The 26,491-nt window shown below is 43.6% G+C and overlaps 2 protein-coding genes and 1 long non-coding RNA gene across 3 annotated transcripts in view; 2 read left to right on the top strand and 1 right to left on the bottom strand.

Annotated features, from left to right (window-relative positions):
• Positions 1–3,620, top strand: part of LOC139375722 (fatty acid desaturase 6-like) — a 15,586-nt gene extending 11,966 nt beyond the window's left edge. The window contains exons 5-6 of the mRNA XM_071117535.1: positions 2,559–2,738; positions 3,146–3,620. Coding sequence (XP_070973636.1) covers positions 2,559–2,738; positions 3,146–3,295 — 330 coding nt within the window. The 3' untranslated portion in view covers positions 3,296–3,620. The remainder of the gene's footprint in view (positions 1–2,558; positions 2,739–3,145) is intronic.
• Positions 3,621–5,149: 1,529 nt separating this feature from the next.
• Positions 5,150–24,722, top strand: LOC139376978 (tripartite motif-containing protein 16-like). The gene is made up of 7 exons (XM_071120011.1): positions 5,150–6,307; positions 15,914–16,009; positions 16,904–16,984; positions 17,192–17,344; positions 18,306–18,477; positions 23,293–23,388; positions 23,656–24,722. The coding sequence occupies exons 1-7, from the start codon at positions 5,375–5,377 to the stop codon at positions 24,294–24,296; spliced, it is 2,172 nt and encodes a 723-aa protein (XP_070976112.1). The 5' UTR covers positions 5,150–5,374; the 3' UTR covers positions 24,297–24,722.
• LOC139376979 (uncharacterized) lies at positions 13,955–15,822 on the bottom strand. The gene is made up of 2 exons (XR_011627978.1): positions 15,445–15,822; positions 13,955–15,242 (listed from the first exon to the last, which is right to left on the bottom strand). It is a non-coding gene; the product is annotated as an uncharacterized lncRNA (long non-coding RNA).
• Positions 24,723–26,491: the final 1,769 nt, after the last annotated feature.

The raw sequence follows: 26,491 nt of genomic DNA, 5'->3' as shown, positions 1-26,491 counted from the left end.
GTTAAGGCCTTGTAAGGTAACATTTCACAGTAAGGTCTACACTGTTGGTTAAGGCCTTGTAAGGTAACATTTCACAGTGAGGTCTACACTGTTGGTTAAGGCCTTGTAAGGTAACATTTCACAGTAAGGTCTACACTGTTGGTTAAGGCCTTGTAAGGTAACATTTCACAGTAAGGTCTACACTGTTGGTTAAGGCCTTGTAAGGTAACATTTCACAGTAAGGTCTACACTGTTGGTTAAGGCCTTGTAAGGTAACATTTCACAGTAAGGTCTACACTGTTGGTGAAGGGCTTGTTAGGTAACATTTCACAGTAAGGTCTACACTGTTGGTTAAGGCCTTGTAAGGTAACATTTCACAGTAAGGTCTACACTGTTGGTTAAGGCCTTGTAAGGTAACATTTCACAGTAAGGTCTACACTTGTTGTATTCGGCACGTGACAAATAATTTGATTTGATTTGATAACAACAAAGTCAGGAATAAATGGGTAGTTGCTGATCTGGTCATTATTTGGGTTGATTAGTATTTGGGTCAAACTGTTAACTCAGTCTTTAGTAGAAAAAGCACCCCCCCCCCCCCCCCCCCCCCCCCCTCCACACTTCACAATGCAGCATTGTGTCCTCACAGCTTCTACCAGGAATGTGAACATTTCAGGCAGTTCAAAGGCTACATAAAAAACCCATTCATGCACAGCTTTCCCAGACGTAGCCTTTCGTTTCCAGTCTATTGTGTTAATGAGTACAAAAGGTTTTTTTGAAGTGGGATTGAATGAATCAGTGATTATTGATGTAGTTTAAACCCATGGGGTGGGGGGGAGGGGGACACACACACACAGGCTTGTGTCAAAAGTAGTGCACTAAAATGGGAATACCGTGCAATTTGGGATGCAGTCCTTATGTTCTTCAGGGTTGAGTACTAAACGTTAAGGAAAAACCTCTTCCCCTAATAGTATGTTGTTGTTCTGTTTGTGTTTCTATTGTTGTCCCCATCCTCCCTGGTACTCCCACTGTGACTGTCCCTCTCGGGCCCTGTACTGTTGTCCCCATCTTCCCTGGTACTCCCACTGTGACTGTCCCTGTACTGTTGACACCATCTTCCCTGGTACTCCCACTGTGACTGTCCCTGTACTGTTGACACCATCCTCCCTGGTACTCCCACTGTGACTGTCCCTCTCGGGCCCTGTACTGTTGTCCCCATCTTCCCTGGTACTCCCACTGTGACTGTCCCTCTCGGGCCCTGTACTGTTGTCCCCATCTTCCCTGGTACTCCCACTGTGACTGTCCCTCTCGGGCCCTGTACTGTTGTCCCCATCTTCCCTGGTACTCCCACTGTGACTGTCCCTGTACTGTTGTCCCCATCTTCCCTGGTACTCCCACTGTGACTGTCCCTCTCGGGCCCTGTACTGTTGTCCCCATCTTCCCTGGTACTCCCACTGTGACTGTCCCTGTACTGTTGTCCCCATCTTCCCTGGTACTCCCACTGTGACTGTCCCTCTCGGGCCCTGTACTGTTGTCCCCATCTTCCCTGGTACTCCCACTGTGACTGTCCCTGTACTGTTGTCCCCATCTTCCCTGGTACTCCCACTGTGACTGTCCCTGTACTGTTGTCCCCATCTTCCCTGGTACTCCCACTGTGACTGTCCCTGTACTGTTGTCCCCATCTTCCCTGGTACTCCCACTGTGACTGTCCCTGTACTGTTGTCCCCATCTTCCCTGGTACTCCCACTGTGACTGTCCCTGTACTGTTGTCCCCATCTTCCCTGGTACTCCCACTGTGACTGTCCCTCTCGGGCCCTGTACTGTTGTCCCCATCTTCCCTGGTACTCCCACTGTGACTGTCCCTGTACTGTTGTCCCCATCTTCCCTGGTACTCCCACTGTGACTGTCCCTCTCGGGCCCTGTACTGTTGTCCCCATCTTCCCTGGTACTCCCACTGTGACTGTCCCTCTCGGGCCCTGTACTGTTGTCCCCATCTTCCCTGGTACTCCCACTGTGACTGTCCCTCTCGGGCCCTGTACTGTTGTCCCCATCTTCCCTGGTACTCCCACTGTGACTGTCCCTCTCGGGCCCTGTACTGTTGTCCCCATCTTCCCTGGTACTCCCACTGTGACTGTCCCTGTACTGTTGTCCCCATCTTCCCTGGTACTCCCACTGTGACTGTCCCTGTACTGTTGACACCATTGCAGAAGTATGTAACTGAATGGATGGGCCCATAGAGATGAATAGTAATGTTTATAGGTAGACCTCCAGCAGCCCGATCACGCTGGACTCTACATCCCAACTTTTTACTGTATTGTTAATGTGTCCAGAACAGCAAAAACATGTTTCTCTGGACTCTACATCCCAACTTTCTACTGTATTGTTAATGTGTCCAGAACAGCAAAAACATGTTTCTCTGGACTCTACATCCCAACTTTCTACTATATTGTGAATGTGTTCATGACAGCAACAACATGCCAACAGTTTCTCTGTGGGTATCTTTCTCTTCACTGAATCAGCAGGGTTTCACACAAACCCTGAGCAGGTTTTTCCTTTAAACCGTCCTCTCCTGTGCCGTACAGCACATCGGCCTGTCTATGTTCTCACCGACTCGCCGGCCCAAGAGGATTTACCAGATGACCCACGGGGTTCTGAACCTTCCCCGGAACCCCCTGCTGGACTGGACCTTCGGACACTCCCTCATCAACTGTCACGTGGAACACCACCTGTTCCCCTTCCTCTCGGACAACATGTGTCTCAAGGTACAATGTCGTTGTGTCCCAAATGGCACCCTATTCCCCATAGGGCTCCGGTCAATAGTAGTGCACTACCTAGGGAATAGGATCCCATAGGACACAGACAGTCTGTCAAATATGTGTGGGGAAAGTCAGGATTGGGGCCAATTCCATTTCACATTTACTAATTGAAAAGCAATGAGGAATTGATCAAATTGAAATGGAATTGACCCCAACCTTGTTTACATTGCAATAACAGTGTATCTGTCAAATATACATGAATCAAATTAGCTTCTTTCAAGAAAATTACATTCACTTTCACCTCTGAACTACTTGGAACTTTATGACAACTGCTGATGTAAAACAAAAATGTCTTGATAAAATAAATGTGATCGATATGAACCTATTTCCTTTCCTCCCTCCTCTCCTCTCAGGTAAAGCCCATCGTGTCCCAGTATCTAAAGGAGAAGGCGCTTCCATACCAGGAAGACACATACCTCTCCCGTCTGCAGCTCTTCTTTCACAAGTACCAGGAGCTCATGGTGTTCGCCCCGCCCATCACCGAGCTGGTGGGGGTGCAATGATGGAGGGGAGAAGGAGAGAGGGAGACAGAGAGGGAGACAGAGAGAGGGAGACAGAGAGAGGGAGACAGAGAGAGGGAGACAGAGAGAGGGAGACAGAGAGAGGGAGACAGAGAGAGGGAGACACAGAGAGGGAGACAGAGAGAGGACGACAGAGAGAGGACAACAGAGAGAGGAAGACAGAGAGAGGGAGACAGAGAGAGGGAGACAGAGAGAGGGAGACAGAGAGAGGGCGACAGAGACAGAGAGAAGGAGACAGAGAGAGGGAGACAGAGAGAGGGCGACAGAGACAGAGAGAAGGAGACAGAGAGAGGGAGACAGAGAGAGGTCAGAGGTGGAGGATGACATGCAAACATAACCCACACTGCTGTATGCTGTCATTGGAATAACAGATTGTTAACACTGTCCTATCTAGCAGGATCAATAAGAGAATAAACTAACTGGCATTAACACAGCTGCAAATTCATCAATTATTCCTGTGGAAAAACAATTAAATTAACTGTAACGAATACATTGTCCATTTGTCTTCATAATCTAAGACTGTAATATGACAGCTACCAATGATCTCTAGTCAAAACAATGTGTGTATTTAATGGTACATACATATTTTCATAAACTGACCTGTATTGTTCCCTTATGTGATCTATCATAGTAGTAAAATAATACAGAAACACACCACATTACCGAGACAGTGTCCAAATCATATTAACATGTAACAATATTAAACCGCTAATATCAATGTGATGTAAATGAAAAACCTCATGATACCTGATACAGATGTCTTTTTTTGATTTCAAGGCTCATAGGCCTCTCGTCCAAACTAGTCCACTACTTTTGACCAAGGCTCATAGGCCTCTCGTCCAAACTAGTCCACTACTTTTGACCAAGGCTCATAGGCCTCTCGTCCAAACTAGTCCACTACTTTTGACCAAGGCTCATAGGCCTCTCGTCCAAACTAGTCCACTACTTTTGACCAAGGCTCATAGGCCTCTCGTCCAAACTAGTGCACTACATGGAGTAGGGTGACATTTAGGACACATTCTGAATATGTCTAACTGACTGAGGAGATGAATCCGACCCGGAGCGTATTTACCACAGACCGATGGTGTTGGTGGTGTTTCTTTTTTAGTGTCTGAAACAGAAAACCGTTGTTTGCACTGAAATGACAGTAAATATGAAATAAATCAATGAATCATGTCTGTGCCATTGTGCTATGTTTTTATTCTGAGAAATGTCCCTTAAAAAACTGAGATGCTGTAGTGTTTATTGCCAGCCAATACCACGCGTTGTACTGTGTTGATCTGTACGCTATTCAGTTCTGCCACTAGGTGGCAGAGTTGGATCAGTCTGTCCAATCAAAGCTCTGGCCTCTTATCAACTCAAGAGAATAAAATAATCAATATTAGCTTCTCCATTGTATTGCACTTTGGACTTTGGAATTTGTCCAACCACTTAGATATACAAACGACCAGCGTCAGACCAGCGTCGTTTGTGTACCTCTTGTAGGATACCATCGTTTCTTATCAGAAAATACATAGGGAATAAATGATTCATTCAAATGCTTGATTTATCCTGTTATATAATCATCTGATAGTATAGAAGTGTCATCCATCAATGATCAACTCATGATCAACTCCAGATGTGCAAATCATGACAGAGACAACAGGAGTACTACAACACCTCTGTGTGTCCAGTCTGAGCTCCACCCATATGCTGCTACTTTTACTCTGTCATCTGATACACAAGGAAATAAAAGGGAGGGCCGTGATTGTATGGAGGAGGGCGCGTGGGTGTGTTTGTTTCGGGGCGGGTATATGTATGTATGTGTGTTTGTTTTTGTGTGTGTGTGTGTGTGTTGGGTGTGTGTGTGTGTGTGGATGGTGTGTGTGTGTGTGGAGTTAGCTGAAACTATGAGAGATTCAGCTGAGACGCTCACATAGTTGAGGTGTGGCTTGTTAGAGGCTCCAGGAAGGAACTAACTCAGGTTAGCCAGAGGCAGACAGAGTAGAAGAGAACAGAACAGAACAGGAGCGGCTGAGGCGAGTTCATCTGAGAGAGAAAGTGAGCGAGAGTGAGTGAGCTATGGCAGACACAGAACTCAAACCAGAGTCAAAACCAGACCAGAAACTCTGCTGCACTATTTGTTCCGGTGCACTCAATGGTGACAAGTCCTCTATCTGTGGCCACTTAGTCTGTGCCTCCTGCCTGGGCAAGAAAAGCAAGGGCTGCCCCCAGTGTTTACAATGCTCTGGCAAGCCTATACCGGCATCTGTGGAACAGAACGGAACGATGATTGAAATAGTGGCTGAGTCTCCACTGGTGATCAAAACCAAAGAAAGAGAGAAAAGGGATATACAAACCCAAATTTCAAAGACACCAGACAAGGCAGTGATACGGGAAGACCTGAAGGAATCAGAGGACCATAAGAAACCAGACAAGGCAATGATACAGGAAGAACTGAAGGAATCAGAGGACCATAAGAAACCAGACAAGGCAATGATACAGGAAGACCTGAAGGAATCAGAGGACTCTATGAAATCAGAGGATGCAACGATACAGAAAGACCTGAAGGAATCAGAGGAAGAGAAAAATAAAGAGAGTGATCCTCCACAGCCTGCAGAGGAAGTGAAAGAGGATGTGGGGGTTGGGGAGGGAGACACATTAAGGGAAGAGAAAGCAAAAGGAGAGGTGAAAGTAGAGCCGTTGGGGCCCGATGATGTTGTGTGTGACTCGTGTATGGAGATGAGCCCGTGCCGGGCCCTCAAGTCCTGCCTCACCTGCCTTGTGTCCTACTGCGAGGCCCACCTTAGGCCTCACCTGGAGAACCCCAAGTTCCAGAACCACAGGTTGGTAGAGCCGCTGAGGGACATCGAGAGACGGACCTGTGAGACCCACAAGTGGCCCCTGGACCTTTTCTGCTGTGCCGACGCTGTGTGTGTCTGTCAGGACTGTGTGACAGAGGACCACAGGGGACACAACACTGTGCCTGTGATGGAGGCACGCAGAAACATTGAGGTATTGCATGCATTCCTTCTTTCTCTTACTCCATTTCTTTCTCTCTCCCTTTATCTACCTCTTTCTCTCCCATTCTCTCAGTTTCTCTGTCTCTCCCTCTCTCTTCCTCTGTGTCTTTCTCTCTCCCTCTCTCTCAGTTTCTCTCTCTCCCTTTCTCTCCCTCTCTCTTCCTCTGTGTCTTTCTCTCTCCCTTTCTCTCTCCCTCTCTCTTCCTCTGTCTCTCTCTCTCCCTCTCTCTCAGTTTCTCTCTCTCTCTCTCTCTCTCTCTCTCTCTCTCTCCCTCTCTCTCAGTTTCTCTGTCTCTCTCTCTCTCTCCCTCTCTCTTCCTCTCTCTCTCTCTCTCCCTCTCTCTCAGTTTCTCTGTCTCTCCCCTTCTCTCCCTCTATCTTCCTCTGTGTCTTTCTCTCTCCCTCTCTCTCAGTTTCTCTGTCTCTCCCTTTCTCTCCCTCTCTCTTCCTCTGTGTCTGTCTCTCACTCTCACGTTCTTTGATACACATGCGCGAACAAACATTTGCATAGATTTGATATCTATAGGAAACACCTTGTGCATAGGGGCCAAACCATTCTGAAATTACAGAACACCGTATCAGTTGTGTGGTGTTGTTATCTATGAAAATTGGCCACCTCGTGTTTGTAAGTAAAGAGTCACCTACGTTTCTGTACGTGGCGAGATCACAAACTCATCCAGAGCCGCTGTGGTCAGTCTGCAACATCCCACTGTATTGTATTAACCCATACATTTTCCAAATGTTATAGCCTACATAGATTTTTATTCAGTCAGTATCTTCAACTGTTCGTCACACTTTACAGTTTGTCCTTCTACTAAGTAGATTTCATCTTAAGTCTTGTGCCGTAATGCATCAAAGGCAGCTGCTCTTTATTACACTTGTTAATAGACATGCACACATTTGACAACAGGTACAGTGTACAGTGTACAAAACATTAAGAACACCTGCTCTTTTCAATGACATAGACTGACCAGCTGAATCCAAGTGAAAGCTATGACCCCTTATTGATGTCACTTGTTACATCCACTTCAATCAGTGTAGCTGAAGGGGGAAGGAGACAGGTTAAAAAGAAGGCTTTTTTTTGAAAGCCTTGAAACAATTGAGACATGGATTGTGTATGTGTGCCATTCCGAGGGTTTATGGGCAAGACAAAAGATTTAAGTTCCTTTGAATGGGATATGGTAGTACAGTGCCTTGCGAAAGTATTCGGCCCCCTTGAACTTTGCGACCTTTAGCCACATTTCAGGTTTCAAACATAAAGATATAAAACTGTATTTTTTTGTGAAGAATCAACAACAAGTGGGACACAATCATGAAGTGGAACGACATTTATTGGATATTTCAAACTTTTTTAACAAATCAAAAACTGAAAAATTGGGCGTGCAAAATTATTCAGCCCCTTTACTTTCAGTGCAGCAAACTCTCTCCAGAAGTTCAGTGAGGATCTCTGAATGATCCAATGTTGACCAAAATGACTAATGATGATAAATACAATCCACCTGTGTGTAATCAAGTCTTCGTATAAATGCACCTGCACTGTGATAGTCTCAGAGGTCCGTCAAAAGCGCAGAGAGCATCATGAAGAACAAGGAACACACCAGGCAGGTCCGAGATACTGTTGTGAAGAAGTTTAAAGCCGGATTTGGATACAAAAAGATTTCCCAAGCTTTAAACATCCCAAGGAGCACTGTGCAAGCGATAATATTGAAATGGAAGGAGTATCAGACCACTGCAAATCTACCAAGACCTGGCCGTCCCTCTAAACTTTCAGCTCATACAAGGAGAAGACTGATCAGAGATGCAGCCAAGAGGCCCATGATCACTCTGGATGAACTGCAGAGATATACAGCTGAGGTGGGAGACTCTGTCCATAGGACAACAATCAGTCGTAGATTGCACAAATCTGGCCTTTATGGAAGAGTGGCAAGAAGAAAGCCATTTCTTAAAGATATCCATAAAAAAGTGTTGTTTAAAGTTTGCCACAAGCCACCTGGGAGACACACCAAACATGTGGAAGAAGGTGCTCTGGTCAGATGAAACCAAAATTGAACTTTTTGGCAACAATGCAAAACGTTATGTTTGACGTAAAAGCAACACAGCTCATCACCCTGAACACACCATGCCCACTGTCAAACATGGTGGTGGCAGCATCATGGTTTGGGCCTGCTTCTCTTCAGCAGGGACAGGGAAAATGGTTAAAATTGATGGGAAGATGGATGGAGCCAAATATAGGACCATTCTGGAAGAAAATCTGATGGAGTCTGCAAAAGACCTGAGACTGGGACGGAGATTTGTCTTCCAACAAGACAATGATCCAAAACATGAAGCAAAATCTACAATGGAATGGTTCAAAAATAAACATATCCAGGTGTTAGAATGGCCAAGTCAAAGTCCAGACCTGAATCCAATCGAGAATCTGTGGAAAGAACTGAAAACTTCTGTTCACAAATGCTCTCCATCCAACCTCACTGAGCTCGAGCTGTTTTGCAAGGAGGAATGGGAAAAAATTTCAGTCTCTCGATGTGCAAAACTGATAGAGACATACCCCAAGCGACTTACAGCTGTAATCGCAGCAAAAGGTGGCGCTACAAAGTATTAACTTAAGGGGGCTGAATAATTTTGCACGCCCAATTTTTCAGTTTTTGATTTGTTAAAAAAGTTTGAAATATCCAATAAATGTCGTTCCACTTCATGATTGTGTCCCACTTGTTGTTGATTCTTCACAAAAAAATACAGTTTTATATCTTTATGTTTGAAGCCTGAAATGTGGCAAAAGGTCGCAAAGTTCAAGGGGGCCTAATACTTTCGCAAGGCACTGTAGGTGCCAGGCGCACCGGGTTGTGTCATGAACTACAACGTTACTGGGTCTTTCACTCTCAACAGTTTCCTGTGTTTATCAAGAATAGTCCACCACCCAAAGGACATCCAGCCAACTTGACACAACTGTGGGAAGCATTGGAGTCAACATGGGCCAGCATCCCTGTGTAATGCTTTGGACACCTTATAGAGTCCATGCCCCGACGAATTGAGGCTGTTCTGAGGGCAAAAGGGGGTGCAACTCAATATTAGGAAGGTGTTCTTAATGTTTTGCACACTCAGTGTATATAGTAGTGTCTGACCGGTGGTAGGCAGGGCTGGCCCTTGCCTTTTACAGGGCCCTAAGTGAGATTTGGTGGGGGGGGGGGGCCCACCATAAGTGAGATTTGGTGGGGGGGCCCCACCCACCTCGCAGACAAAATGTTTTAGTGCCCCCTCCACAACAGTGGAAATAAACATTTACGTTTTTGAAAGTTCATTTCCTGCTTATCTACATATTCTATCATTGGGAGTAAAGAAGTTTAGCAGTTTTATTAAAAAAATATGCAATTTTACTCATTTTGCCAGAAAGTTGCAGTTTTAAAGCTAATTTCCTGCAATTCTACACATCTTGCCTAGACGTATGCCATGTCAGTGATATCTGACTGAGAGTGACTAACAAAATCAATGGCGACCTCGAGGAGGTCAGGGCCCCTGGGCACATTCCCTGCGTGACTGTCGGTATTCTGCCATAAATCCTACAAATTTAGATAGCTGGCTAGACTGATTTACCCTTCTAAAAATGACTAATTGAGTGACTGCCAGTGACTGACATAAGAAGAGAAAACCTGCTGAAACCACATTTCAAAATGGCACATTGTGTGTTCTACGACTTTATTCAAAGTTAAGGAAAATTACTAAATAAACTCAAACTGTATTTAACGTGAATCCGAAATTTCTATTACTAATTGTTAGACTGGAATTGGAATTAAAGACACACTCAGTCAGATAGAACTTTCCAGAAGATCTCCTTCAAATGTTGATATTTGGTTGCGTTGACAACCAATACAATTCAACGTCGCTTTTGAAATACAGTAAATAGCTTATTAACTTGTCGACAAGTTAACAAATTGAGTCTCGAACTCAAACAAAAATGTAATGTATTCAAGCTGTACATTTAAATAATATATACAATATATTTTAGTAGACGCTCTCATCCAGAGCGACTTACAGTAGTGAGTGAGTACATGTTTCATACTGGTCACCTGTGGGAATCAAACCCACAACCCTGGCATTGCAAGCACCATGCTCTACCAAATGAGCCACATCATCACAAACCGCTTGATGGCTGAATGTATTCAATTACTGGATTGGTCATTGTTTTCTTCAGGGTGATGAAGGTCTACAGGTACAAACCAAGATGACTGGCCTATGTACAGTACATTTTCCATGAAGCACCATACTCTATCAACTGAGCCACATGGGCCAGTAGATACATCTCCTTTAAATGCTGATATTTGGTTGCTTTGTTAACCAAACGCACTACTATTACTAAAGTTATGGTTAAGTTCTTCCTGGGTTCCACATGAAACATTATTTAATACAAAACATCAATAGACTCGGGGGCTCCTGAGTAGCGCAGCGGTCTAAGGGTGTACTAGAGGCGTCACTACAGACCCTGGTTCGTTCTGGGAACACACACTGGTTTTATTAATTTATTGCCACCGGGACCCGCCGGTGTAACTGCTAAACCTTCTTGCTGACTGTACACTGTACTGCATGATTGTAGCGGGTTTACTAACGAGTTAGATCTAGTAGCTATGTTGACTGTGATGTTAGCTAATACGGTGACAACGATGTAGGCTGTGTGTAGTGGTTAGCGGTTATGGCATGAAGGTTTGGCTTGGAAAGTTTTTTTTCGCCTGGTCACAGACAGCTATTGTGTTGTTCACTGAAGTCCACAAGATAAGGGAAAGGGTGAGAGGAGGAGAGCGCATAGATGCGAGAAGGAATTGTACAACAGACAAATGATCATGCTGTTTGTATGTGGCTGCTATGAAAGTGAACTGTGTTTGCGTGTGATCAGGGTTGTATTAATTCCTCCAACTCTGTTGAAAAACGTTTCTTAAACAGAAAGGGGATAACATACCTGAATCTGTGGAATTCAACTGAATTCAAAATCTTTCAGACACTTTCACTCTCCTGTTATATGAAATTATATGAAATGAATGCATGTTGAAGATAGCATGCAGGTCATTAGGTCATAGGTCATTGGGTCATAGGTCATTGCAGGTCTGTGGAGATCTTCACCATTGCTGTTATAATCTGTGCAGAATCTCGAACGGCGTTGATCACCATGTACTTTTAATATAATCTCAATTGAAATCCAGGCCATTTCATTCTGCTATTCTACTAACCAAAAATCAGACATTGTTTTTCCATTGGAATTTGGTCGTGCTTTTAGATGGTTGAAAGCATAGTGATAACACACTGGACATTCAAACTAACCTTTGAGCTGTATTTTTGAGTGATTGAATACAGGTGGTAATCTCATTGTTCAACATCTTAACAAAATAATAACCCAATTATCCACGTTGAAATGACGTGGTGTGCCTGGTGGGTAGTCTCTCTCAGTGACAGAGACAGCCCACGACCCTCAGGTCCAGTCATTCATTCGATAATTCGATAATTCCAACAGAGATCCAGGTTTTAGCTCACACCTGTTATTTGCAAATGAACCGTTGTTGCAAAACTTTAACTAATGACATTCCCTATCTAAATCAAGGAATGATTGAAAAACCCATACGGTATTGACAATAGTCATGCAACAACTCAATTACCATTAGCTGAATCCTCGGTAATTCACAAGTGCAATGTAAATACAATAATCTCATAATGCTGAACTAAACTCAAGGTATGACTGAGGAGGGAAGGCTCTTCTTTATCTAGCTTTCTTCTTGTGTGTTCACAAGCAAATACCTCTTTTGAGGTATGACATAACTCACAAAGGAATGTGGAAGGCGTTGTTTGATCTGATCTGACTGACACATTGTTGTACAGGAGGCAGAGCTTGTCTGTGTTGAGCCAGGATAGTCTAAAACAATTCAGTATATGCCATTTATCCAGACTTATCCAAACCTGGTTGTTACTGTTTACTGCTGGCTCAGGGAACATCCAAACAAGATCATTCTGTTGACATACAGTTTGACGTGGGACTCAGTTTCCCTTCAAGGGTTCTCGCTGTTGTCTCACTGAGCATAACACCATTTACATTAACGAGACACAACATGTGAATAGTTGTAAGTAATGTTTTGAGACGTGAGATATTTGTCTCTGTGAGTATAGGATAATAAGGATAATTAACATTCATGCCTCATCTACAAATTGTTTAAGCCCAAACAGGTCGAACGACTTTGTTGTTCCGTTGTTCTATAGAACACAATATTCGCTTTTTTTTTCTTCCCCAGAGCAATGAGAGCGTGCTCAGACCAGAACAGGAATCTACTGAGGGGAAAGGAGAGGGTAGGACACAAGAGCAGCTGTTGAGTGAGTAACCTGGTCCCAGATCTGTTTGTGTTGTTTTGCTAACTCTGTCATTGATAATGACCATAGAGAGTTGGCAAGACAGCACAATCAGATCTGGGAGCAGGCTAACTCTTAAAATGGCTCTTAACACGACAGTTCACCTGACACAAGGCTGAGTTCAAACATTACACTATTGATTTTATGTGCATTTTGACATTTACTGTCCTTCTCGACCACATTTGTTGATAACGAAATCTGAAAATACTCTGGATACATTCTAGGAAAATGTGGAGTAGGTTTGAGTGAGAAGTCAAACTGGTCTGCAAGTCTTCAAATATAAGCTGCTTTCCAAACTTGAGGGAGCACACTTGTAGCTGTTAAGTTTGGAACACATCCCCACCATCACACCATTTTATTTTAACCTTTATTTAACCAGGCAAGAACAAATTAATATGTTCAATGAAGACCTAGGAACAGTGGGTTAACTGCCTTGTTCAGGGGCAGAGTGACAGATTTGTACCTTGTCAGCTCTTGGATTTGAACTTGCAACCTTTCGGTTACTAGTCCAACACTCTAACCACTAGGCTACCCTGCCGTCCCTACACTCTAACCACTAGGCTACCCTGCCGTCCCTACACTCTAACCACTAGGCTACCCTGCCGTCCCTACACTCTAACCACTAGGCTACCCTGCCGTCCCTACACTCTAACCACTAGGCTACCCTGCCGTCCCTACACTCTAACCACTAGGCTACCCTGCCGTCCCTACACTCTAACCACTAGGCTACCCTGCCGTCCCTACACTCTAACCACTAGGCTACCCTGCCGTCCCTACACTCTAACCACTAGGCTACCCTGCCGTCCCTACACTCTAACCACTAGGCTACCCTGCCGTCCCTACACTCTAACCACTAGGCTACCCTGCCGTCCCTACACTCTAACCACTAGGCTACCCTGCCGTCCCTACACTCTAACCACTAGGCTACCCTGCCACCCCAATTGCTGGTGTTGTTTACGTAATCCATTGTAAATCGCAATCTGTGTCAGGTTGGCATCATTTGAAAGCTTGTTCTATTGCCAACGTGACTAGCTAAACTATACAATATGATCTTACAGGTTTAGGCTTCACAATTCAGAGAAGAAAGACTGTCATTTTGGTGTGCATATAAGTGAGTCATGAGTACATTCAGATTTGTAGTCATCAGCAAATGTTCTTTACAATACTACAAACATAGGCTCATTCTGTTCAGGACAACCCAGGGTATAACGCCATGTCATCATGTAACTGTACATCAAAACACAGAGATCATAAACGTTGACTCTGTACATTACATGAGTTTTATGACATAGATATGTGAAGTGCACGTTTGGACTCACAGGTGTTTTTGCTTACTTGTATGACATCAAAGCAGTAATTATTATAATCTTTAAAGTCTCATCTTTCAAAATACATTGAGCCCTCTTAATTTGCAGCATTTCCCTCACTCAGAGAACAAAACATTTGCAAAAGTTGTCTAATGTCCATTGCTCGTGTTTCTTGGCCCAAGCAAGTCTCTTCTTCTTATTGGTGTCCTTTAGTAGTGGTTCCTTTGCAGCAAATCGACCATGAAGGCCTGATTCACACAGTCTCCTCTGAACAGTTGCTGTTGAGATGTGTCTGTTACTTGAACTCTGTGAAGCATTTATTTGGGCTGTAATCTGAGGTGTAGTTAAATCTAATGAATTTATCCTCTGCAGCAGAAGTAACTCTGGTTCTTCCTTTCTTGTGGCGGTCCTCATGAGAGCCAGTGTCATCATAGCGCTTGATGTTGACTTGGTATTTTACCAAATAGGGCTATCTTCTGTATACCACCCCTACCTTGTCACAACACAACTGAAATGCATTTAAAGGAAAGAAATTCCACAAATGAACTCTTAACTAGGCACACCTGTTTATTGAAATGCATTCCAGGTGACTACCTCATGAAGCTGGTTGAGAGAATGCCATGAGTGCGCAAAGCTGTCATCAAGGCAAAGGCTGGCTACTTTGAAGAATCTCAAATCTAAAATACATTTGAATTTGTTTAACACTGTTTTGGTTACTACATGATTCCATATGTGTTATTTCACAGTTTTTGATGTCTTCACTATTATTCTACAATGTAGAAAATAGTACAAATAAAGAAAAACCCTTGAATGAGTAGATGTGTCCAAACTTTTGACTGGTACTGTAATTCAATGAATCAACATTTTATTTAATATCATACAAAGTATTCCTATGTAAATGGTTAGTGTGTTTACTCATCCATCTTACATCAAAACAAGAGATGATTGGATAGTGAAATGAATAGTGTCCAATAGAAATGATCATCAGAATGTCAGGACTGGATCAGAAACCTGTACATCCAGTAGCTAGATCTCTTGGCGCAAGGTTGGCCATGCATGTTCTTGGTCTATGCATTGTTACTTTTAGCACTATTGTTGTGGTCCTACAACCAATTCTAACAGTAAACCTAGTAGCATATATAACCCATTGGAGATATACTCTTCAGTCTCTCCGGGACTTGGGACTTTCCTTGGGAACTTAATTTGCAGACATGGTTTAGCAGTTTTCACAGTTATCTGTATCTGGGGTTAGAAAACATAGAAATTAGACCAGGACTTGTTTCATTATTTTCAAGTGATATAACATTTCATATTTCATTGCAATTGTGTTTTTGTATTGTCACAGATCTCTCTTTGGGACTGGAAATATGTTCGTTAGCTTGCTAGCTGTAGCTAGCTAGCTGACGTTACCTAGAATGGATGGTTAACCTGATAAACAACTTACCCATGTGCTACACAACCTCCTGCTGCTAACGTTACTATACATGCAGGCAATGCTGCCCGTCCTCCTATAGTTTCTCCCACCAGTCTCCTCTGGTACAGATAGGAATTCTAGCAGGAGTACCAGTTGCAACTCAAGAGTCACTCGGATCTAAGAAATTCAGGTCCTAACTGTAGTGAATCAGATTCCTTCCCTGAAAAACACAATAGAATAACGCAGAAATCAGATCATATCTGACAATAGAGAAACGGACAGGAAAACGCTCTGTTCCTGTGACTCAGCTGTATTGTGAACGATCCGATAAATTGGTCAAATAAATGAGTTGAACAGAATTGTTCACATAAAGGCATAGCTTCAGCATGACAACAACTTGGCTATAGTGCGCGCAGTCATTGAATTTCCCTCTCCTTCTCTTCCTCTCCTTCTCTTCCTGTTGTCCTTCCTGTCCTTTTTTTTTTTAAATTCCCGACAGAGGGAACTACTAGATAAGCAAGCAGAGATGGTGAGGACAATGACAGCAGCAGAGAATGCCATCAACAAACTTCAAGTCAACACGGTCTCTATTGAGGTACGGTAGGCTGCCCTCCTGGTTACATGTTTAAAGGATGATGTCAAACACTGATGGATCTGTGATTGTTGAAAAAAGTGCTGGGTAGCATCCCTGTAGATTCCAGATATCCCATCCCTGTAGATTCCAGATATCCCATCCCTGTAGATTCCAGATATCCCATCCCTGTAGATTCCAGATATCCCATCCCTGTAGATTCCAGATATCCCATCCCTGTAGCCGAGTGTTTGTACATTCCAGATATCCCACGCGACGAGTGACAAAACAGAGACATGTCACAATGTTTTACAAGCAGTAAAAAAAAAACTACTAATAAAAGAACACGAGATACCTCTAATTTATAAGTAGTCCCCAGGTATCGGAACCGCCCACCCCAACCTGACAGGTTTACCCAGGTGTGGTGAGTGAATTTGTATAGGGTTTGGCTCCACTGTCATGCAGCATTCCTTGTCCCCTAGGGATTGATTGTGTAAGCAGACAGTCAATACCTGAAGCATAGACACCTTTATGGGAAAATTGCAGACTGTGGAGAGACACACACATGCATACACACACACACACACGCGCACACGCACGCACACGCGCACGCACACACACACCACACGCATGTATACATGGTGGTATTATAAATGTTGTATTGTAGATAGGTAGTGTTGTAATAATGTTATATGTAGTGTTGTATTTTAGCCTTACTTAGTTTGGACCCCAGGAAAACATAATCACAAGAACAAACAAAAGCCACTTAAATCAGACCACTGTCTCCCTCCCTCCCTCCCTCCCTCCCTCCCTCCCTCCCTCCCTCCCACCTCAGCCCCTATATCTAAATATACTGTACCTAGTGTGTACACAATTATAAAACGGACCTGACAACACCTCTTCCATCTCCCCATGCAGAATTCAGTGACAGAGGTTCGTGAGGTGATTGAGAACCAGTTTACGGTGCTCCAGGCTGCGGTGGAGCGGGCCAAGAGAGAGGTAATCCTATTTATTGATGAAGTGATATGCCTAGCTGTTTTAGGCACTGTCCCTATATTTAGGCTGATCTATTATTTTTTACTTGCTTCTAAAAAATATATATATTGTATGACATCACATTTGATGTATGTTTTATGTACTGTTTGTTTCTGTAAAATCTGCATATAAACCAAGATTTTCTAATAAACATAAAACCTGAACCTAAAGGTGACGGAGATCCTGGAGGGAGAGGAGAAGCAGGCTCTGAGACAGGCCGATGGGATCAAGGTACACCTGGAGCAGAGGTGCACTGAGCTGAAAAAGACACAGGCGCAGGTGGAGAAGCTCTCCAAGAACAAGAATGACGTGGACTTCTTACAGGTGAGGTCTTACTTTGGTCTGGTGGTTTACGATGGACTGAGACTGAGATAGAGGTGGTGCCAAGTCAGTAGTTCTAGTCACTGACCTAAGGTGATTCTCATGGTGGTAGGTAATGCACATACAGTAGCCTCATTTACAGGTGCAAAATCTGTTTGGTGGTTAACCATGGACTGCTGATGAAGTGGAACATGACTCAGGTGGACTCCCTACAGGTAAGGTGTTTTTTCTCTGGTCTGGTGGATACGGTGTTGGTTGTGTTGTGGTGCCGGACAGTGCCAAGTGACTCATTAGGGTTATTCACATACCTAAGGTGGTTCTCATCAACATTAATGCAAGCCACAATGCTGCTATCATACACATTCACTTTAATCATGGAACATGACTCAGGTGGACTCCCTACAGGTAAGGTGTTTTTTCTCTGGTCTGGTGGATTCGGTGTTGGTTGTGTTGTGGTGCCGGACAGTGCCAAGTGACTCATTAGTGTTATTAACAAACCTGACGTGGGTATGTGCTGCTGTCATACGTATTTACCTTAATCATGAATTACGACTAAAGTAGAAAATAGTGGAGGCTGGTGGGAGGAGCTATAGGGGGATGGGCTCCTTTTATTGGTTGGAATGAAACAGAAAACAAACGCATCAAACATATGGAAACCACGTTTGACTCCATTCCTTCCATTCCATTCCAGAGATTACAAAGAGCCCCTATAGCTCCTCCCGACAGCCTCCGCTGGTAGGAACTAACCTAATGTTTCATCATTAGTATTCACTCTGGTTCTCATTAACGTAAGCAAGTAAACCTTGTCCAATGGCCAATAAGGGCAGCTATATCCTGTTCCTGTAGCATGAGACAACTTGATGTACAATTACACCCCCTGGACAGGACGCCGTTAGCGATACTTCATCAGTCATTTCCAACGGTGTACAAAATAGTGAACCGAGGTGTGTTGTGTGTTTTACAGGAGTACTCCGAGTGGAAGAAGGACTGCTCCGACATCACCCTACCTGGGGTCTACATCGGCCTCATGGACCGGCTCAACTCCTTCAGCAGAGAGATTGTTACCTCCACACAGGAGCTGTGTGAGCTGCTGCTGTCCAACTACATTGAGACACTCAAAGAGACCTGCAAAAATGGTGAGTGCAGTCACCATCTGGTTGGCAGAGGCAAACTGCTATAGTGGCTGGCGGCAAGCCTCTGCAAGTCTCTGCTCACCCGTTAGTGGCAAAAAGATAACGGCCCGAGCATGCAGTTCAGAGAAACATAGAAAGTAGAGAGGAAGTGATGGTGTGTTAGGAGGAAGAACAACACTTCAGCTTTGTGTCCCAGATGCAAAGACAATCTCCATAGACTCTCTACCTGGGTGTGTTTAAACTTGTCTACAGACCTGAGGTATCCTTCAGGCAGTGTGGCATAGGTGTAGAGCCCTTGTTACAACTGGTAGACTGGATTAGAGTAGACTGGTAGACTGGTAGACTGGAGTGGACTGGTAGACTGGATTAGACTGGTAGACTGGAGTAGACTGGAGTAGACTGGTAGACTGGAGAAGACTGGTAGACTGGAGTAGACTGGAGTAGACTGGTAGGCTGGAGAAGACTGGTAGACTGGTAGACTGGTAGACTGGAGTAGACTGGAGTAGACTGGTAGACTGGAGAAGACTGGTAGACTGGTAGACTGGTAGACTGGAGTAGACTGGAGTAGACTGGTAGACTGGTAGACTGGAGTAGACTGGAGTAGACTGGCAGACTGGAGTAGACTGGTAGACTGGAGAAGACTGGTAGACTGGAGAAGACTGGTAGACTGGAGTAGACTGGAGTAGACTGGTAGACTGGAGAAGACTGGTAGACTGGTAGACTGGTAGACTGGAGTAGACTGGCAGACTGGAGTAGACTGGTAGACTGGTAGACTGGTAGACTGGAGTAGACTGGAGTAGACTGGTAGACTGGAGAAGACTGGTAGACTGGTAGACTGGTAGACTGGAGTAGACTGGAGTAGACTGGTAGACTGGTAGACTGGTAGACTGGAGTAGACTGGAGTAGACTGGCAGACTGGAGTAGACTGGTAGACTGGAGAAGACTGGTAGACTGGAGTAGACTGGAGAAGACTGGTAGACTGGAGAAGACTGGTAGACTGGAGTAGACTGGTAGACTGGAGAAGACTGGTAGACTGGAGTAGACTGGAGTAGACTGGTAGACTGGAGTAGACTGGTAGACTGGAGTACACTGGAGTAGACTGGAGTAGACTGGAGTAGACTGGTAGACTGGAGTAGACTGGTAGACTGGAGTAGACTGGAGTAGACTGGTAGACTGGAGTAGACTGGTAGACTGCAGTAGACTGGAGTAGACTGGAGTAGACTGGTAAACTGGATTAGACTGGTAGACTGGAGTAGACTGGTAGACTGGAGAAGACTGGAGAAGACTGGTAGACTGGAGTAGACTGGTAGACTGGTAGACTGGAGTAGACTGGAGTAGACTGGTAGACTGGAGTAGACTGGAGAAGACTGGAGAAGACTGGTAGACTGGAGTAGACTGGTAGACTGGTAGACTGGAGTAGACTGGAGTAGACTGGTAGACTGGAGTAGACTGGAGTAGACTGGAGAAGACTGGTAGACTGGAGTAGACTGGTAGACTAGTAGACTGGAGTAGACTGGTAGACTGGAGTAGGCTGGAGTAGACTGGAGTAGACTGGTAGACTGGAGTAGACTGGAGTAGACTGGAGTAGACTGGTAGACTGGAGAAGACTGGTAGACTGGAGTAGACTGGTAGACTAGTAGACTGGAGTAGACTGGTAGACTGGAGTAGGCTGGAGTAGACTGGAGTAGACTGGTAGACTGGAGTAGACTGGAGTAGACTGGAGTAGACTGGTAGACTGGAGTAGACTGTTAGACTGGATTAGACTGGAGTAGACTGGTAGACTGGAGTAGACTGGTAGACTGGAGTAGATTGGAGTAGACTGGTAGACTGGAGTAGACTGGTAGACTGGATTAGACAGGTAGACTGGTAGACTGGTAGACTGGATTAGACAGGTAGACTGGTAGACTGGTAGACTGGAGTAGACTGGTAGACTGGATTAGACTGGAGTAGACTGGTAGACTGGAGTAGACTGGATTAGACTGGAGTAGACTGGTAGACTGGAGTAGACTGGTAGACTGGATTAGACTGGTAGACTGGTAGACTGGAGTAGACTGGAGTCAGAGAGAATAACATAGTTAAAAGCCTCTAATCTAGGGCTGTCTGTCACTAGAGGGAAACCCAGCTGTGAGTCAGCATGTTTGATTGTCATATTAACATAGTATAACAAAGACAGTGTAACGATGTGTTCTTTGTTGCTTACTCTATATTTACTAATGATTTACCTTCAGTAATGAACAAAGCAAGAGTGGTCATGTACGCTGATGACTCTACAATGTATAGTTCAGCATCAGAATGTAATGAGCTAACAGATGTACTGAGCAGTGAACTGAGAATGGTGCCTGAGTGGGTTGATATGAACAAATTGGTGTTGAACATTTCTAAAACTAAATGTATTGTCTTTGGTTCATGATGTATGATTGCTGATGATTCCCAATTGAATTTGTAGATGAATAGAACGCATTTAGAGCAAGTGAAAAAAAACTACTAGGCGTCATGTTGGACTCAGCTTTATCATGGTCAGAACACGTAGATAATGTTGTTATTAAGATGGGTAAGGGAATTGCTGTTAAAATACAATGTTCAGTGTATGTAACATCTAGCACACTGAACCAGGTGATTCAATCCCTGGTCCCATCACACTTAGAGTACTGTCCAGTTATATGGTCAATCCCTGGTTCTATTACACTTAGAGTACCCTCCCTGGTCCTATCACACTTAGAGTACTGTCCAGTTATATGGTCAATCCCTGGTCCTATCACACTTAGAGTACTGTCCAGTTATATGGTCAATCCCTGGTCCTATCACACTTAGAGTACTGTCCGGTTATATGGTCAATCCCTGGTTCTATCACACTTAGAGTACTGTCCAGTTATATGGTCAATCCCTGGTCCTATCACACTTAGAGTACTGTCCAGTTATATGGGCAATCCCTGGTCCTATCACACTTAGAGTACTGTCCAGTTATATGGTCAATCCCTGGTTCTATCACACTTAGAGTACTGTCCCTGGTCCTATCACACTTAGAGTACTGTCCCTGGTCCTATCACACTTAGAGTACTGTCCAGTTATATGGTCAATCCCTGGTCCTATCACACTTAGAGTACTGTCCCTGGTCCTATCACACTTAGAGTACTGTCCAGTTATATGGTCAATCCCTGGTTCTATCACACTTAGAGTACTGTCCAGTTATATGGTCAATCCCTGGTTCTATCACACTTAGAGTACTGTCCCTGGTCCTATCACACTTAGAGTACTGTCCAGTTATATGGTCAATCCCTGGTCCTATCACACTTAGAGTACTGTCCAGTTATATGGTCAATCCCTGGTCCTATCACACTTAGAGTACTGTCCAGTTATATGGTCAATCCCTGGTCCTATCACACTTAGAGTACTGTCCCTGGTCCTATCACACTTAGAGTACTGTCCAGTTTTATGATCAATCCCTGGTCCCATCACACTTACAGTACTGTCCAGTTGCTCTAACCATATGAATATTATCCAAATGCATCAAAATCTTTCATGGCTTCACGTTGAAAACAAATTACTATTCAGTCTTCTGATTTTCTTTGGGAATGTTATATTTAAAAAAAATTAAAAACACAGTATTTGTCAGGCCAGTTAGTACATAGTAGCAACACGCATAACCACCGAACCAGACAGGTAAATTCAGGGCATCTAAGACAACCCAAGCCAAGGACAAATCGTCTTAAACATACAGTTTTATATAAAGCCATAGCTGAACGGAACTCTTTACCAATCCATATTTCTCAGCTGAATGGAACTCTATACCAATCCATATTTCTCAGCTGAATGGAACTCTTTACCAATCCATATTTCTCAGCTGAATGGAACTCTATACCAATCCATATTTCTCAGCTGAATGGAACTCTATACCAATCCATATTTCTCAGCTGAATGGAACCTTTTACCAATCCATATTTCTCAGCTGAATGGAACTCTATACCAATCCATATTTCTCAGGCAAAATGTAAATCCACCTTCGAGAAAAAAATGTAAGAACATATAATGTGACAGACCATATGACTGGACAGGAAGTAGAACATCTAATGTGATAGACCATATGACTGGACAGGAAATTGAAAGAACATCTAATGTGACAGACCATATGACTGGACAGGAAATTGAAAGTACATCTAATGTGATAGACCATATGACTGGACAGGAAATAGAAAGAACATCTAATGTGATAGACCATATGACTGGACAGGAAATTGAAAGTACATCTAATGTGATAGACCATATGACTGGACAGGAAATAGAAAGAACATCTAATGTGATAGACCATATGACTGGACAGGAAATTGAAAGAACATCTAATGTGACAGACCATATGACTGGACAGGAAATTGAAAGTACATCTAATGTGACAGACCATATGACTGGACAGGAAATAGAACATCTAATGTGACAGACCATATGACTGGACAGGAAATTGAAAGTACATCTAATGTGATAGACCATATGACCGGACAGGAAATAGAAAGCAACAACTGAATGTTAAACGTGTTTCCTGTCAGGTATTTTAACTCTCTGTATTGTCTACTTGTTAAATGTTTGTAAAGTCTTAATTTGTAATTGTTTGTAATGTCTTATTAATTGGGGTTGGACCCCAGGAAGATTAGCTAACGTTACGCCGTTGGCTAATGGGGATCCTAATAAAATTCACAAAAGTGTCCATGCAAAAAGAAATGACTACACTAAAATTAAAACTTCATGCTTGTGAGTTAAAAAAGTGAAGTAGGTCCAATGTGATTATTTCTGACCATAAAACATGTTATATGTCTCTCTCCTCTCCAGACATGATGGGGATTAAAACCACAGTCCACGAAATAATCGCAGCCAAACAGAACATGGACGTTCCAGACCCAAAGACGCGGGATGACTTTCTAAAGTGTACGTCTCTTCTATCATATTGAGGTCATCCACACACAAACAAAAACAAGGCTTCAAATCACTTGAATGATATTACAGTAGTCCTTCAAGTAGTTATCATAACATTACAGTAGTCCTTCAAGTAGTTATCATAATATTCTGTAGAAATATTCAAATCTTTGTATAACATAATTGTAGTTTGAATCTGTAAAGTTGGCCTTGCCTAAGTTATTGATTCTGTTTTACTTTTATAATATCTGTTATGTTATTCTCTCTCACGCTGTGCAGATGCCAATCCTGTGAGTTTTGACGCAGACACGGCCCATAAATTCCTGCGTCTGACTGAGGAAAACAGAAAGGTGACCAACACCACACCCTGGCAACACCCGTACCTCGACGTCCCTGAACGTTTTGAGAGCTGGCGACAGGTACTGGCCACAGAGAGCTTCTATGTCGGCCGACACTACTTCGAGGTGGACGTGAGCGGCGAGGGCACGTACGTCGGACTCACCTACAAGAGCATCGACCGCAAGGGTCCTGAAAGTAACAGCTGCATCACCGGCAATGACTTCTCATGGTGCCTCCAATGGAACGGGCGTAGCTTCTCTGCCTGGCATGGTGATGTGGAGACGCCTCTAAGCTTGGACAAGTTCACACGCATTGGGGTCTATGTGGACTATAGCCGTGGATTACTGGCGTTCTACGGGGTGGATGACGTCGTCGGCATGACCCTCATCCACAAATACAAGGCAGAGTTTCTGGAGCCCCTCTACCCAGCCTTCTGGCTGTCGAAGAAGGAGAACGTGGTAGTGCTTGTTGAACCTGGAGAGCCGCTGACACTGAAAAGCACCTCTCCCCCTAAAATACCCCTTAACACTGACGTAGCACCCCGAAACCGTTTCACAGTAACTCTTGTTGTTGAACAATGATCAATTCGTCGGTAGTAGTAATTTTCTCCGTCGAGCCTGAAAAAGATTCAGAATGCAGGAAGCAATGGAAAAAGAAACCAAAATCCTTATCAGGTGACAAGAAACCTCACAATATCTGTATATTATGTTCTAAATTAAAGTTGAATATTTATAATATATTTGTTCCTGTTCTTGTTGTGTTACGTGACTAGTCTTGGTATAACGTCAGTGGTTAGGTTACATCTAATGTGATGGGTCCCTTTCTATTCATATTGTGTGTTTAAATCTGACGCAGAACAGTTTTGATACTGTGACTATTTGAATGGGGGACTTCTTTGGGAAATGTTGGGACTGCTGTTACTGTTTACTACAAGCTGTGACTTTGGAATGTACTGTATTTGAGAGATACCACAGTAAATTAAATTAAATTGTATTTGTCAACTGCTTGGTATTTGTTACATGCGTCGTAAATGTGTATTTGTCACATGCTCTGCAGACTAACAGGGACGTGCTTACTTTACAGGTCCTTTTCCAACAACGGAGAGTTAAACAAATACGTACAACATTTAAGTAGTAACACAAGGAATAAATACACAGTGAATAATGAACTACAATAACGAGTAAAAAATAACATGGCTATATTCAGGGTGTACCAGTACCGAGTTTAATAAATATGAAATTCATTTCTCATACACACACACACACACACACACACACACACACACACACACACACACACACACACACACACACACACACACACACACAGTTCATTCATAATTGTTTGCCAAAAGATATACACTATTAATTAAGAAGAAAATCGAGCAAGATAAGTTAAATGCATAGCTGAAAGCATAGGGGGTAGGAGATAATTGAGGCAGTTATGTATAGTGCCTTAGGAAAATATTCACACCCATCTGAGTTTTTGTTGTTATGCTACAGCCTTATTAAAAAAATATATATATATATATATATATATCATCAATCTACACACAATACCCCATAATGACAAAGCGAAAACAAGTTTTTTAGAAATGTTAGCCAATGTATTCAAAATAACAAAAACAAAAATAATAAATACCTTATTTACATAAGTTTTCAGACCCTTTGCTATGAGATGCTTTGCTATGGGAGAAATTGACCTCAGGTGCATCTTGTTTCCATTGATCATCCTTGAGATATTTCAACAACTTGGAGTCCACTTGTGGTAAATTAAATTGATTGGACATGATTTGGAAAAGTACACAGCTGTCTATATAAGGTCCCATAGTTGACAGTGCATGTCATGGCAAAAACCAAGCCATGAGGTCGAAGGAATTGTCCGTAAAGCTCTGACACAGGATTGTGTCGAGGAACAGATCTGGGGAAGGGTACCAACACATGTATGCATCATTGAAGGTCCCCAAAAACACAGTGGCCTCCATCATTCTAAAATGGAAGAAGTTTGGAACCACCAAGACTCTTCCTAGATCTGACCACCCGGCCAAACTGAACAATCAGGGGAGAAGGGCCTTGGTCAGGGAAGTGACCAAGAACCCGCTGGTCACCCTGACAGAGCTCTAGAGTGCCTCTGTGGAGATGAGAGAACCTTCCAGAAGGACAACTATCTATGCAGCACTCCACCAATCAGGCCTTTATGGTAGAGTCGTGAGACAGAAGCCACACCTCATAAAAGGCACATGACAGCCTGCTTGGAGTTTGTCAAAAGGCACCTAAAGACTCTCAAACCATGAGAAACAAGATTCTGTGGTCCGATGAATCCAAGATTGAACTCTTTGGCCTGAATGTCAGGTGTCATGTCTGGAGGAAACCTAGCACCATCCATACGGTGAAGCATGGTGGTGGCAGCATCATGCTGTGGGGTTGTTTTTCAGCGGCAGGGACTGGGAGACTAGTCAGGATCGAGACACAGATGAACGGAGGAAAGTAAAGAGAGAACCTTGTATGAAAACCTGCTCCAGAGAGCTTAGGACCTCAGACTGGGGTGAAGGTTAACCTTCTAACAGGACAACAACCCTTAGCAACAACCCTATAGCTGTGCAGCAACGCTCCCCATCCAAGCTGACAGAGCTTGAGAGGATCTGCAGAGAAGAATGTACAGATGTGCCAACCTTGTAGCGTCATAGCCAAGAAGACTCGAGGCTGTAATCACTGCCAAAGGTGCATCAACAAAGTACTGAGTAAAGGATCTGAATACTTATGTAAAGGTGATATTT

The sequence above is a fragment of the Oncorhynchus clarkii genome, chromosome 20, assembly GCF_045791955.1.
Source record: "Oncorhynchus clarkii lewisi isolate Uvic-CL-2024 chromosome 20, UVic_Ocla_1.0, whole genome shotgun sequence".
Lineage (NCBI taxonomy): Eukaryota > Metazoa > Chordata > Actinopteri > Salmoniformes > Salmonidae > Oncorhynchus > Oncorhynchus clarkii.
The sequence above is the reverse complement of the archived record's forward strand: the minus strand, read 5'-3'. Positions and strand labels throughout refer to the sequence as shown.

Excerpts from the sequence above, each read along its gene's own strand:
- LOC139376978 (XM_071120011.1), top strand. The coding sequence starts at position 5,375 with ATGGCAGACACAGAACTCAAACCAGAGTCAAAACCAGACCAGAAACTC. Across the intron at positions 6,308-15,913 it reads AGGCACGCAGAAACATTGAG|AGGGAACTACTAGATAAGCA; the intron begins GTATTGCATGCA and ends AATTCCCGACAG. Across the intron at positions 18,478-23,292 it reads CAAAGAGACCTGCAAAAATG|ACATGATGGGGATTAAAACC; the intron begins GTGAGTGCAGTC and ends TCTCCTCTCCAG.